The sequence below is a fragment of the Manduca sexta genome, chromosome 19 (genome assembly GCF_014839805.1).
Source record: "Manduca sexta isolate Smith_Timp_Sample1 chromosome 19, JHU_Msex_v1.0, whole genome shotgun sequence".
NCBI lineage: Eukaryota > Metazoa > Arthropoda > Insecta > Lepidoptera > Sphingidae > Manduca > Manduca sexta.
The window spans coordinates 11,966,752-11,980,802 of NC_051133.1; the positions used below are offsets into that span (position 1 = coordinate 11,966,752).

Here is a 14,051-nt window from a genome sequence, read left to right on the forward strand (position 1 = left end):
GTTAAAACTTGAACACAAAGGCTTTGCAGAGCTAAAACAGAATTTAATTTACTTCACGTTAAGCTGTTAAATACAGGATATTTTGCCTTCACCACTCTTTATAATTTCCTTTCATTTGCTCAACCCTGTCAAACAATTTTACTATCAAATTCAGCGTAACAAAATTAACCCTACTTTCATTCGAGCCTTCCAGCCGCTGCGCCGCTGCAAATCAACGGAACAATGCCGATATAAATGACATTTAAATACACGTTTGTTGCTTTACAGCGCTTAATGACACGGCGGGCACAGTCTGATTTTACGTCGAGCCGTCAATTTGCAACGCTTCCGATTTTCCAGTTTGTTTTCCAATGATCGAAAGTATAGTTTCACTTGATAGATATATAATTACGGTTGTGTGCTCCGTATGACGCACTGATGCATTTGTCTGAGGACCGTGAACGAAGAAACATACGTTTTGCTGTCGTCAATTTACGGACGCTGGTTGTCGTGACACGAACTCATTAGATTGAATTATGTTTGGAATTTATCGCGTGTATCCGCCCGACTGTAGGGCAAGACTTTCCTTGCATCGAGAACGGCTTTGGGCTGTACCACATTGCGTGTTGCTGTGTTAAATATTGGCCAATATCGTGTTCGATACAAAATATCTCGATTCAATGACTATATGTCAAATTCAAGGGCAATTGGTTTTAGAAATGTAGTAGCAGAATTCAATATAGATTGTATTGTTTTCAATGCCACAATCAAAAGACATAATAGTAATACTTTCGTAACCAATATCATTACGGACAAAATCTTCATTACTATCATTCTCAACACTAAACAGCTCCAAAAAATTTTAGGACCTAGTAACATTTTTAATCTCGTACCCCGATATTAATCAGCAAGCGAGCAAACCCAGAGAATGCCGGTCTGACACGGATTAGTAAGCTAGATCACAGCACCAATTACATAAATTGATTCAGCACGAGCGCATATCAAGTGATGCGATTAGTTCGCACGCCTGTCTTGATTGTCATTGAGGTTGATGACAGAGACTGTTCTGGATATATCCAATTAATTGGCCGTTTTATCCTCGTTTCCTATGTTAGACACATTTATCAGTTTCCCAGTTATAAAACTGGATGTTTTGTGGTTTTTGTAAACGAAATATGGTGATGATCATATATTTGCTATATGACTGCTTTTATGACGTAGTTGTAATGCGTACGCTGTGCGAGTATGACTACTTCGCTAAGGTCTTGGGTTCGAATTCCGGGTTGGTCCGAAAATTATTGACTGAATTTTTCCATTTTAAATATTACTAAGTCGTAGTTTGAAATCAGAAAGTTGATGGTGTGATACCCTTGTGACTCAGAATGCAAGTAAAACCGTTGGTCCTGCACCTGATCTTTCTCCGGTTATAACAGATTACCGTTTCATCGGACTATTAGAGGGAAGGGACAGAGAGTGCACCTGTGTATTGCGCACACATTTGTACACAATATCTCCTGCATACCTGGCTGACCTCCGTTATAATAGTCTGTCGTGGCCGAAATTTGGCTAAGAGGGATTCGGCTTTGCTATATTTATAACGTCACTCAAACACTGGAATATATGAAACAAAATCTATGTTGAACATAAATTATTCCAGCTGAGACTTAATATCGTCGTTATTGACAGGATTTTTTACGGTTAATGTAAGATCTGAATAGGCTATAAAATCAACATACAAATTTAAAAGACCACAAAAATATTTTTGTATGGAAATTTTCATACAAAAATTATTATTAATTTTATCATCTTGAAATAATTAAGGAAAATGTAACAAAATATTGTAACCCCTCCTTACGCAAGGGTTACATTCTCATTAACCCCGTCACACATTCTCGTTGATTTAGGATGCGGTTAATCTGTCCTTTCCTTAGAACGTCTCCAAATTAGAGAAGTTTGCGGAAGTCGACCTCTTTCCCCACAACTTAATTAATCAGCCGAAAGTCTTGGCTAAATTCTACTGTACTACTTTATGGGGAAATTTCCTAAAACTAAATGTGGAATGTACGAAGTCTTATTTATGGTCATATAGTGATCCTCAATAACAGGAAAACCACCGAGAAATCAATTAAAACTTACAAATTTCTGTTTGATGTTATAATAGATGACCTAATAAATATCGCAGAAGGAGAATGCGGGTAGCTTCCAATAGTTCGATTTGGAAAACTTTGAGGAATGCGCAAGTTCCGCAGAGGACATTCTGCGACTGATGAAGATTATAATAGCATCCTGGTATTTGGAAACATTGGATGTCTCATAATATTCAATAATAACAATAAACTCAACAAATTAAAACAAATAGCATAAGCTATCAGTAGAAATAGACAAAATCCATCAAAGTTAGTTGAGATTTGAATATGTCTGGAAGACCAAACGATATAGAATCTTATACTTGCCCGCCGTGTTTTTACGATACAGCGGCAAGTTTTATTAATCTAGGCGATTGGTAATGACGAGGGAGCGCGGCTGGTTACCAGTTTTCTCCTACATTATTTTTTACTTCAATCGTATTAGAAATTAGTATAGATTCGATTGATGCGTTAAAAAAGTGATGGGTGTCATTATTGTCAGGAAATTGATGAATTTTTGATTTTATACTCTAAGCCAGCTTGGTGGAATATGGCTAAATTTTAGCAGAAGATGTCAATGGGTCGTGTCAAACTGATGGATAGTATATAACATAGTAGCTATGATGCCTTTCTACAATCATTAATGGTAGATAGAAAACAACAAAACATACGGGAATGATATGTCGTAACAAGCGGCTATAGCCTAGTTGGGTGTAAAATGGACTGGCGAGATGAATGTTCGCAGGTTCAAATCTCAAGAGCACACACCTCTGATTTTTCTAAAATTTGTGTGTATTATTTGTGAATTATCGCTTATTTTAACGGCGAAGGAGAACATCGTGAGGAAACCTGCATACCTGAGAAGTTCTCTATAGGAATTTTGAGGGTGTGTAAAGTCTACTAATCCGCACTAGGTCACAGTAGTAGGAGCCCAGCAGTGGGACAGTATATATAATAATAATAATACAGGGTTAATTTTATAATGCTAAAAAATACCACGACTTTTTGGTTTTTACCACAACTTTTATATAATATGTGATATCTTGCAATTAAATCCAAAGCTTTTCTTTATATTTCCTCATAATACTTTATACAAAATTAAGTTGATCATCAATAGTTACGCTACCTTTATCTTAATTATCATCGATCAAAGACATGCTTTCAAATTTCTAAGGGGTTTCCCAGCATTAACTAGGTCGAATCTTCTGCTCGAGTTATGCCCTACACGGCTAGTATGTGATTTGTATAATTTATAATTGTATTTATCAGGAAAGTTTAACATAATAAATGCTAGGCAGGTCTGGACTGAGCGCCATGCGAGGATGAATACAGAGTAGTATTTAAAATTCTTTGCGAATGCATTAGTAAGGAATTAAAAGTTACTGTCTATGTTTTTGCGTAGATATGAGAAAAAATAATTAATTAAGGTTAAGAATTACTAAGTAGCTAATATTGTTACGGAATTAATCAATTTTGATTGTTAGTATAAAAATATTTTTGTAAAGGTATCTGTGACACTTTTTTTATAATAACACTGAGCGTTGACACAGGGGTGATTGGTCATTGACAGTCGTACTGGGCCCTTATTCTGTATGATAGTGTAAACGCGTAACGCGGCCGTGTCATGTTATCTCCGAGAAATGTGCGTGGAATGGTAGTCTGTAAGTCAAATTTCTATAGTCCTAAACATGTCGCGTTGTGTTACGTGCTTGTTACGCACTGTTAAAATAACGTGCGGGATAGAGAATAAGGCCCCAGGTCGGTGGAATGAACTAACTTAAATAACGGTATCTTGTTTAGAACATGGTTAGAAAAACCTTAAAAGAGTTTCTCTATTTCAGTTTTACATATAAACCTATAAGACTATATTTACAAAACTTCGATTATCTCGAAATAAGTTTTCCCTGACATACCGCTTTGCGCTTAGCACGGCAGTATACAAGTCTACACAAGCGTGATGGCATGAACCTTTCTCATATAAAATCTCGTGCACAAATCCTTCAGCATTCGCGCCCATATTGAATTCCAGCTAACCGTTATGTGATGAAATGCCAAGTCCCAATAAGTGGCTGGCAGGGATTCAATAAAAATTCCTCACTCGGAGACGAATTTATGTCTGGAGCCGAGGAAACGCTTCCCGCTGCCGACTCTCTCCCATTAAAGTCGTATTGACAGATAGATCAGTTTACGAGCGACGGGACGTGTGGGCCACGAAAACGAGATAGCGAGATTTATTCTGGTTTCGGTGTGTTTAGGTATATAGTACCCACGAAAACAAGATAGCGATATGCTGGTTTTGGTGTGTGGAATATACCTGCAGTAGGCGGTTTTTGGATCGTTCTGGTTTTATGAAGGAATCGTCACAATTATCGACAAGATGTAAGAAGAAATCTTTGTTAAACATTATTGGTTACAGGCTAATTAATAAAGACGTATGGCGTAAAGATAGTGATGATACATTTTACTGGTGGTAGTATATATTTGATATCCGACCGGATAGCGGTTACCGTACACAAGGTGTTAAAACCCGCCATAGCGGCCCGCCTAAGCGTGCCGCGTTCCAGGATCAGCTTGTGTATATCCGGTTTCAACAGGCCGGTATAATTGTGTCGACAGTCCAGGGGTAATCATCTCTCGTCAGTCGACATTCTATTGGATCCCACATACCACCAGGTGCAGTGGAGTTAATTTGCCCATTTGGAACTAGCATTGTAGGCTTTACAATCAAAACCCCCTTTTAAATCACGAGAAGTCATAGCTAAGCAATAGTATCTATTTGAATAAAAATTATCCATCCCACAATTACGACGAACATAGTCACTATCGCTTATGAACTCGCGTGTTGTGTACCCCAACCTGCAGGTCATGAATCTTGTTACAAAACAGGGAAATAGTTACAATAATGTGCCATGCGCTCATAAAAATGCTATCTTTCACTTACCGGGACGAAGAGGTCAACTTTCACCTATTTCTAACGCCATAATTTCTATCATAGTTATCTAAGGGCCGTATTAAAATATGAAACTCAGTTTCGCTCTGAAGTACGATATCAGCTGAGACGCTGTCAAATTAAGGTCAGTATCTTAAGATAGTCCCTATTTAATAAAAAAAATCTCAAGTGATATCTTAAGTCCATAGCATATGAGTGGTTTTAGAACTGAGTTTTGTTTATTAAACAATGTCGACTCAGCTGAGAACAAGCTCTTAAATGAAAATTCAAGATCTGTTTATAAAATAGTCCAAAACACGAAATGTCACTGTGAACACTTCTAATAGGTCGCTCTGGAAATTTTTGGGGGAAGCCCATGTTTAGTGGTGGACATCCTGCGGCTAATAATAATAATGAGGATTAAATTTCTACTTGAGATCCTGCTCAATGTTGGGATCGGTTTATTAATACACAGTGTATACTACGAAATACTCTTGAACGCCTATATTAGCGTAGATGGAGATTCATGAACGTGCGCGGTTCGCTGAGCTTTCTAGAATATAGCCTTCTCTTCTTCAACCTACATAATCACCCAATGCTGAGTGTAGACCTCTTGCAATGCACGCCAGGTTGTTCCGTCCAGGGCAGTGCTCATCCAGCTTCGTCCCGCCACGTGGACCAGGTCGTCGATCCACCTCATTGAAGGCCTGCCCCGGTTTCTATGACCAGTTCTTGGTCATAGAAACCGGCAGTGCAGTATATAGCCTTATAGCTGGCTTATAATATCGGAAGATTGCTGCATTAAGTACAGAAGCAGAAACTATATGTAATATCATGCATAAATCGTATCTTGAGTAGCACATTTGCAATTTAGAAATTCGAAATCAGATCAAAAAATTATTTGCCCAACCAGAGAAACCATCGCAGTTTTTATTAATTTAAATTCGGAAAAAGCAATTACATGTAAAAGAATGAGAGGAAATCACTTATCGTCCTTGCGAATAAAACCTTTCCTCTACGAATAGTGGTTGAATCGCATACCTACCAAATTAGATCAAAGTGAGTAAGTGGTATTGGAGAGTTAGGTTCGCGTCCAAAAAAGGAACATAATAAAACTTGGACAACACTTGACAGTGTTAACACGTTTTGTGCTAATGCGGTCGGAATGACACAGAACCTAATTTTTCTAATAATCTAAAGTTTGTAAAGATTTGTTTGAAAAAGAGACATTTACAATGAAATAGATAATTTGGGTGAAATTAAGATAAAGATATACCATTTTCGCGATAATTCGCAGAAAGATTTAAAGCGGGAGTTTTCTAGAAATGAAATTTCACGCGGATAGAAAACCTTTTTACCTAAAGAGGGATTGTTGCAAAAACAATAGAATCACAAAATTAAAATAATTTGAAATCTGTTATTTGGCAGAGCATATAAAAAAATCACTATGTTACTAAGCAAGAAACTAAAGGCTTATTATTATAGACAAGCAAAACTTATCTAATACATGTTTTATTGGTCACTTCGACCCAATAACATATCAACCCAAAATGATATCTGCAGCCGACGGGTTAACCGTATCACGAAACTGCGATCGGAGAAGTTTTTGAACAACGTGTCCCTATGTGACCCGCTTCCAGAATTGTTTTCATATCATTCGGCTGTACGTAACTCGGTAGAAATACCAAAATTGAATTTGGATGTGGCGTAATAAAATTTTATAAAGTAACCCCCTTATTCATAAACGTTTTTTATCTAAGGACTAAGTAAAGCTGTGATAACAAGCTTGTTTCTCAGTGCCCAACGGCACTGAGAAACAGACATAGGGCCGTTGTGATTGGCTATTATTGTTGTATCTCAATATTAGCCAATCACAACGGCCCTACGTCTACGCACTGCGAAGACTGCCATGCCGTCAGCACTGAGAAACAGACTTGTTATCACAGCCTTACTCGGTCGTTCGATAAAAAACGTTTATGAATAAGGGGGTTAGTTTAAGTTACCGAGACGGACGACATATTTTTACTTTTTTGTATTTGTATTTTCCCGGATAATGAACCCATACTCAAGGTGTAAAACCCGCCATAGTGACAATGTAAGTGTTGCGTTCCGGGATCAGGTTATATCTCAGATTTCAAACTTATTTAGTGGTGTTAGGTCTCTCATATGTGAGAGTCCGCCTGGGTAGGAACCACCGCAATGTGTATTTCTGCCGCCTAGCAGCAGTGTGTAGTCACTGTTGTGTTCCGGTTTGAAGACATTGTAGCCAGTGTAACTACTGGACATAATAACACTTAACATCTCATGTCTCAGGATGGCGAGCGCAGTAGAATACCAAAAAAAGTGTAATTCAAGGTGTTAGATGGTGTTTCTACTGTTTATAAGCGGTTTTATCGCTTACCATCAGGTGAACGGCAAGCACGTCTCGTCGTTCAAAGCAATAAATAAAATCAGTCCGGCATAATGTAAAAGTGTACTCATATCTCATCATTTGCCACTATCTGAACCTATTCAATACTATCAGGTGCAGTGGGGTTGCATTTCGGTTACAGTATTAAAGAGCACCTAGCTATCAGTGGCGACTGGTCCATATGACCCCATTCCTGCCGGCTTCCCTTTCGTAATTTATGTAAAATCTAATTATCATTAGTACGATATGCGGACCGCATTGATACATACCTATATGTTGTGTTTTTTTTTTAAGCGGCTGATCCCGCAGTCAACACCGGGAGGAACCGGCGAACGGTATACCGGTTCCCCCCGGCTTAACGACTGTATAAGTTGTATTGGGTTACCTTCCCGAAAACTATACAATATAATAATAATAATATCAGTCCTGTATTATGTACGGTCTCACTGCTGGGCACGGGCCTCCTCTAACTACTGAGAGGGATTAGGCCTTAGTCCACCACGCTGGCTTAGTGCGGATTGCTAGACTTCACACACCCTCAAAATTGTTATAAAGAATTTCTCAGGTATGTAGGTTTCCTCACGATGTTTTCCTTCACCGGTAAAGCAAGCGATAATTCACAAAGAATACACACAGAATTTTTTAGAAAAGTCAGAGGTGCGTGCACTTGGGATTTGAACCTACGGACATTCATCTCGGCATTCCGTTCCACACCCAACTAGGCTATCGTCACTACTAAAACTATCGGAAAACTACATCCATCGCAATTATAAGCTATACGGAAAGAGGCTACTTATAGTAATATGCAACTATTTCCACCATCCCGAATCAATTGGGATGTTGGAAACATCTGAAACTTGGTGTTTATGCGAGTTCCGTGAAGTTTGATTATTTCTGTGTATTTGCTTACAACTTTTCCTATTAGCGGTCGGGAATTTTTCCTACTTATATTTGGGAATATTTGATAAGTTCAGGTAAAGTAGGTCCAGTCTGTTTACTTTAATTAAGTGAATCGCAGTAATGTCGTTGATGTTTATTTTTTAAGAAGGTTTGGTTGATGTCCAACATTGTTTAACCGATTAACTGTCATTAATGCGAAGTGTAACAAAAACTTCTGAAATATGGTATCTTTTACCTAATTTCAATTCGAACCTTCTCTACTATAGTATGGTATTTGTATGCTTGTCGTGTGAAAAAGTTTTTCGGGATAAAAGTCCCTCTATATATTTTCCCGGGATAGAAAGTAGCCTATGTCCTTCCCAGGGTCTCAGACTATCTCCGTACCAAATTTCATCGAAATCCATTGAGATTTTGAGTTTATTGCGTTCAGACAGGCAGACCGATGCGGCGAAGGACTTTGTCTATAATATATTTTGTAGAACTTTTTAAAAGAAATAATTCCGTCATATATATTTGTTGCGTAACTTTAACCGTTTACGCATCGCACTTAAAGGAAGCTCCCAAAAAGATTTTTGTTTCCGTTCTTGCAAAATTCTTCATTGATGCTCCGCTCCTTTCGGTCATAGTGTGATGTTAGCCTTATATAACCTATAGCCTTCCTTGGTAAATGGGCTATCCAACACTATTATAATTTTTCAATTCGAACCAGTACTGCCTGAGATTAATTCAAACAAATAAACAAACTCTTTAGCAGGATAGATTACCAGCAGTACTAGACAATAAATCAGCATGTTTATCTTGTTAAAGAAATCACAAACATTTTAAGCCGCAGATTTGTTTAATAAATAAGTTATTGTCGCGACGCAATCGTTAAATACTTTAATGCTTTCTTGGACCTTATCGGTCGAGCCACTTTAACGGCCCAGAACCTTATCAAAAGTGGGCCAGCAAAAATACACGAGGCAATATAACTACTTTTTAGCTTGATTATACCTTACTATTGGGTTTAAACGTAATGCTAAATATTTAGGTTTTTTATTTTTAAAATATTTTTTTCAAGGTTCGCCTAAATGACATATAAAAATTAGTAATGAGTGTATCACTTAATAATAGTTCTGATTTAAATGTTGTCACAACTTATAGGCGACCACGGCATGCACACGAAGAAGAATAAATGTTACAAAGAGTTGAGAATTACTAAGATTTTTTTTTAATAATAATATCCTTGACGTATCTACATAGCACTTTTATAAATTTTGGTTGGTATGCAATATTGGTTATCTACTATGATAAAGTTTGCAGAAGTAAAATACTACGCATATGTCACACGGGCTACATTCAAGCCGCTTTGAGGTATTTCAGAATTTGCACATTCTTTAAACGTAAATGTAATTTTACGCGGATAATGTGATCATGTGGTGTGCCGTGGCTAAGCGAGTGATGAACTTGTGAAGCAGTATTGGTTCAGTTTTTTTTACGGATACAATATTTGTGTAATTTGTGAATATTTTATTCGGGGATTCCTTTAACTAAGCGTATATATGACTAAGGGCTTCATTCATAATGATTCTTTAATACTTATAATTTATTTTTTAGCGTTCCTTCCTGAATAGGAACCTTCATAAGATCACTCTGTCCATCTGCTCTGTTACGACACTTAATATCAGGACCGCGTAGAAGTATTAAGTTGAAATTTATTTCAAATACTGGACTACGGTTTCTTTCAGCTATGAAAAATACATCTTGAAGTCAATGCGATTAAAGGACCATTTATGTCGCATATTTTGCGATTTTACAAGGAAATCGACACCTATAGGTGCTCCTTATTGATATATAGAATCATAAAATTTGGCAACAAGAATGTCTTCAGCAGATGTAAACAAAAAAACAGTAAAAAGTTTCCTGTTTTATCCTTTCATTGATTATGTATTATGTGCATGCCGTGGCGACTCGTAATTGAAACGTTATTTAGCTTTTTGTTTGTATTAACCAGGTATCGATGTATCTTTTGTGACTTGTTCCTTTTAATAAATAAATCATAAATATGTACTTTGTAATTTAATAACAAAAAACCTAGTTTGCATTGAACCCTCGGTCCTTGAGTTCAACTCGCACTTGTCCGTTTTTCCAGTACTTATAAGTTTCCACGACGTTTTTATTGTTCGGAATGATGAGACGAGCTTGCCGTTCGTCTGATGGTAAGCGATACGATCGCCCATAAACAGTAGAAGCTCGATCCAACAACTTGAATTACAAAGTATTGATTGGTATTCCACTACTTTTCGGAATTTGTTGAAAATAACCAAATAATAAATACATATATTTGATAATTTTGGGTATTAGAATTTCATAGCACAGAAAACTGACCTTTCTGTGCAGGGAATAAGGAACCAACTTTTATCTTGTCAAACGATAATGCGGTAACCATTCCGCAATTTACAACGCATAATAAAGACATTCTAAGCACTTATTTATCTTTTAAAGATAATGGTAACAAGTGGGTCTTAAGCGTGCCTCGTAAACAGCGGGTTGCACAAAATTGACCATAAAATGATTGTTCAAAGAACAGTTAGCAGCTAAAATGTATAGAAATGTTTGGAGGACTTTTTTTTCTTGCATTTTAGCTTAGAGTAACCAAGGGCAAAAGGCCTATTTAAAAACTGTATCCAAAAAATTTCAAAATTTTAGCATGATTTACTGAATAAAATTTGACCTGAATTGTAAATAAGGTCCACAGTAGATCAGTTAATAGAGGAAATTATTTTATGATTTCATTATCATTAGCCTTAATCAGTTGTCGAATACAGCCGATATTTTATAAATTTTTAGCAACGTCAAAATAAAATTTGGACTAGTCTAGGAATCTTGGGGAAGTTTACAAGATCTTGGGCTGATGGTGATGTTTGTTGCAGGTGTGGTTGTGATGACATGGTGGTGGGCGGTAGCGCTGTTAGCGCTGTGTGCGCCCGTCCGCCCCGCGCCCCGGGCGGGCAACGGTGAGCAATTCTACAGTAAGCATCACTTTGCACTTTCCTTCTCCTAACCTGAACGATATTCTTCGCGACCTTGTACCGTGAGTACAGCTTAGAGAACATAGTTCTTCTACTATGACTTCAGTAGTAAATATGTTATAGGGGAGTTATATTCAAAGGGCAAGAATTTCAGATAAAAGGATTTGTTGTTTGTTTGTATATTTATGTTCCACCTCATTATAAGACGAAGCACAAACTAAACTAAACGATTTATTGATGTTTTAAAACGAGGATAAATTAAAGTCACGTAATGTTGTGACATAAAGGTCAAAATACATTTCTGCCTCATCGTTGTATAATAAATAGGTTTCACTAGGTCAGTAGTGTATAAAGACTAACAACAGACTAATTGTTATAAATGCAAATCAAAATATTGGCGCAACTTCAACGCGTTCATAATAGAAATAAACACCATCTAAACTTCAAATAAATCCAAAGCTTATTCACAACGTGCAACAAAGTACGTAGTTACTCGCGCTCCTTATCGCGGATTTAGTCGTAAATCCAGGATTACGTCCCGCCGTTTTTATGGCCCCACGTAGGGCTCGGCCACAATGACTGAGCGGTTGCGGTACTTTTATGTCACCGGCGCTTTATAGCGTTTAATGACTCGAGGATTTCTCGTATTATTTAAATTTACATAAAAATATTAAGTGCTTTTAAAGTTTATGTTCGGGTTAAAAATTACCGTTGTTGATAAATGTTATTTTATGACTTTATCCCTTGCTTAGATTAACGCCAGTCCAAGGGATTAGTTTGATGTTTTTGAAATTATGTTACTTTCCTTTTGGTACAAGAAATGTGAAATTTTAAGAATATTGATGGTTTTAAAGCAAAATAGGTACTTTAAAGTGCATACTTTAAAGTAAAGTAAATTAAATAGCATTATTTGAGGTAACAGGTAATTTGAAAAACCACCTCATGGTAAGACGGATTGAAGAATTAAATTACGTTTTAAGTTAGGCGTTCACTTTTGAGCTAGATATCTAATAAAAGCTTTAAAATACGCCGAAGTTGTTAATCCATACTTAATGTTTTATTACGATTGTCAATAAACATTAAAGATATTGTTAAAAACATTTTTTATGTCTCAACAAATGCTAATGTAATTCCAATCTTATTACTGTAAATTGATAATAACCGCGGCGAGTTTCTATAACAATGTAAACAGGACTTTATCTGCAACATAGTTAAGGTATCGTTTACAAACATTAACTATGAGTCATTGCAAAGTGCGTTATATCACTGGATAATGTATAGTTGTATCTATTGTGCGGGTTATCGTAATATAAATCTCTAGTTAGAGATAGTTTTTGTTGTTGTTTAACAGTTTAGACTCTAGAATATTGTTGTTAGGTTTCCTGTTTTCTTAACCCTTTTTTATTATTACATTTAATTGAGCCCATTGCATCTTATAGTAAGCAGAATAAAGTCTACATAAAATATTGACTAACGAGACATGGTTATCTCTCGCCAGTCGCCACAATTATGCTGATCTGATCCGCAACACACTAACGTGGGGCACTATATGTTTAAATAGGAATAGTCACGAATAAAAGTGTGTAAACAACATATTCACGTGTGTTGGTGACTTATAATCATAATCATACTTATTGGCTAATTTATAATATACTAGCTGACCCGACAGACGTTGTCTTATCTTAACTATGAATTTGCAGCGCGCATTCTGTCATTCGCTGACAGTTATTTCAAACAATTGACAGTTATATAAAATTAATATTTTCGTTAAGTTTTCTTCAATTTTATAATTTTCCGCACAATTTTTTGAATTTTTTCTTTCATAAGAACCTTCTCCTGATAATAACAAACATAACAAAAAAAGAATCAGCGAAATTGTTTCGTCCGTTCACGTGTGATGCGATGACCAAGGGAAATGGAGATTAATTTTTATTTATATAGATTCGGGCAATTATTCGCCAATAGTATAAATGAGGCATTACCTTGGTGCGGTTGCTACACCGGCGAATACAAATGTTGAGCTTTTAGTTTGAAGAATAAGGCTCAAATATATATGATTTTGACAGTATGAAGAGTAAGGTTGTTCCTAGATTTCTTTACAGTATTATATGTTGGACTTAGTCAATGCATTAAAACACCATTCCCAAACGATGATTAACATCATAATCTTTGTTTATTTAACGGCTTTTCAGAAAATTATTTCTCAAAAATCAATTAAGCAAAATATTTACGACTTTCCTTTTATATTGAAACCCTTTCAAAAGCACTTATCCTAAGAAATTCGCGTTAATAAAATACTAACCCGAAATGGGTATAAAAACATTATGCGTCTTATCGGTTATATTTGTTATTTATTAAGACACGAAAGTATTGGCTTCTTCAACGGATTCAGAATGATATTCTCTAAGGTATGATGTCAAATTTCGTTTAAATAAACGCTTTTGTTGGCATAAAAATTCATGAGACTCTCGCGACAGAGAAAATTGTTTGGAACTGAAGTGGTATTCAATTTAGCCGAGCTAGTGTACAAGTTTATGGAAGCGTTGAGCGTTTATTTTGCTCGAAGTGGAGCGAAGTTAGTCGCTTTTATAGAAATAATGAACAATTCAGGATGCATGCAATTTTCTGGATGCAGGCTGCTTCTAGCCGGGTGGTGAGGAAATCTTTAAGGAGTAATATGTTTGTAACATGTGTTT

The 14,051-nt window shown here is 36.4% G+C and overlaps 1 protein-coding gene across 3 annotated transcripts in view; it reads left to right on the forward strand.

Moving 5' to 3' along the window:
• Positions 1-14,051, forward strand: part of LOC115440351 (serine proteinase stubble) — a 146,369-nt gene that overhangs the window by 75,261 nt on the left and 57,057 nt on the right. For 2 of the 3 annotated variants that reach the window (XM_030164613.2, XM_030164614.2), the window contains exon 3: positions 11,257-11,355. In XM_030164613.2, the coding sequence (XP_030020473.2) occupies positions 11,257-11,355 (99 nt within the window). The remainder of the gene's footprint in view (positions 1-11,256; positions 11,356-14,051) is intronic. The other variant, XM_030164615.2, reaches the window with a different exon arrangement.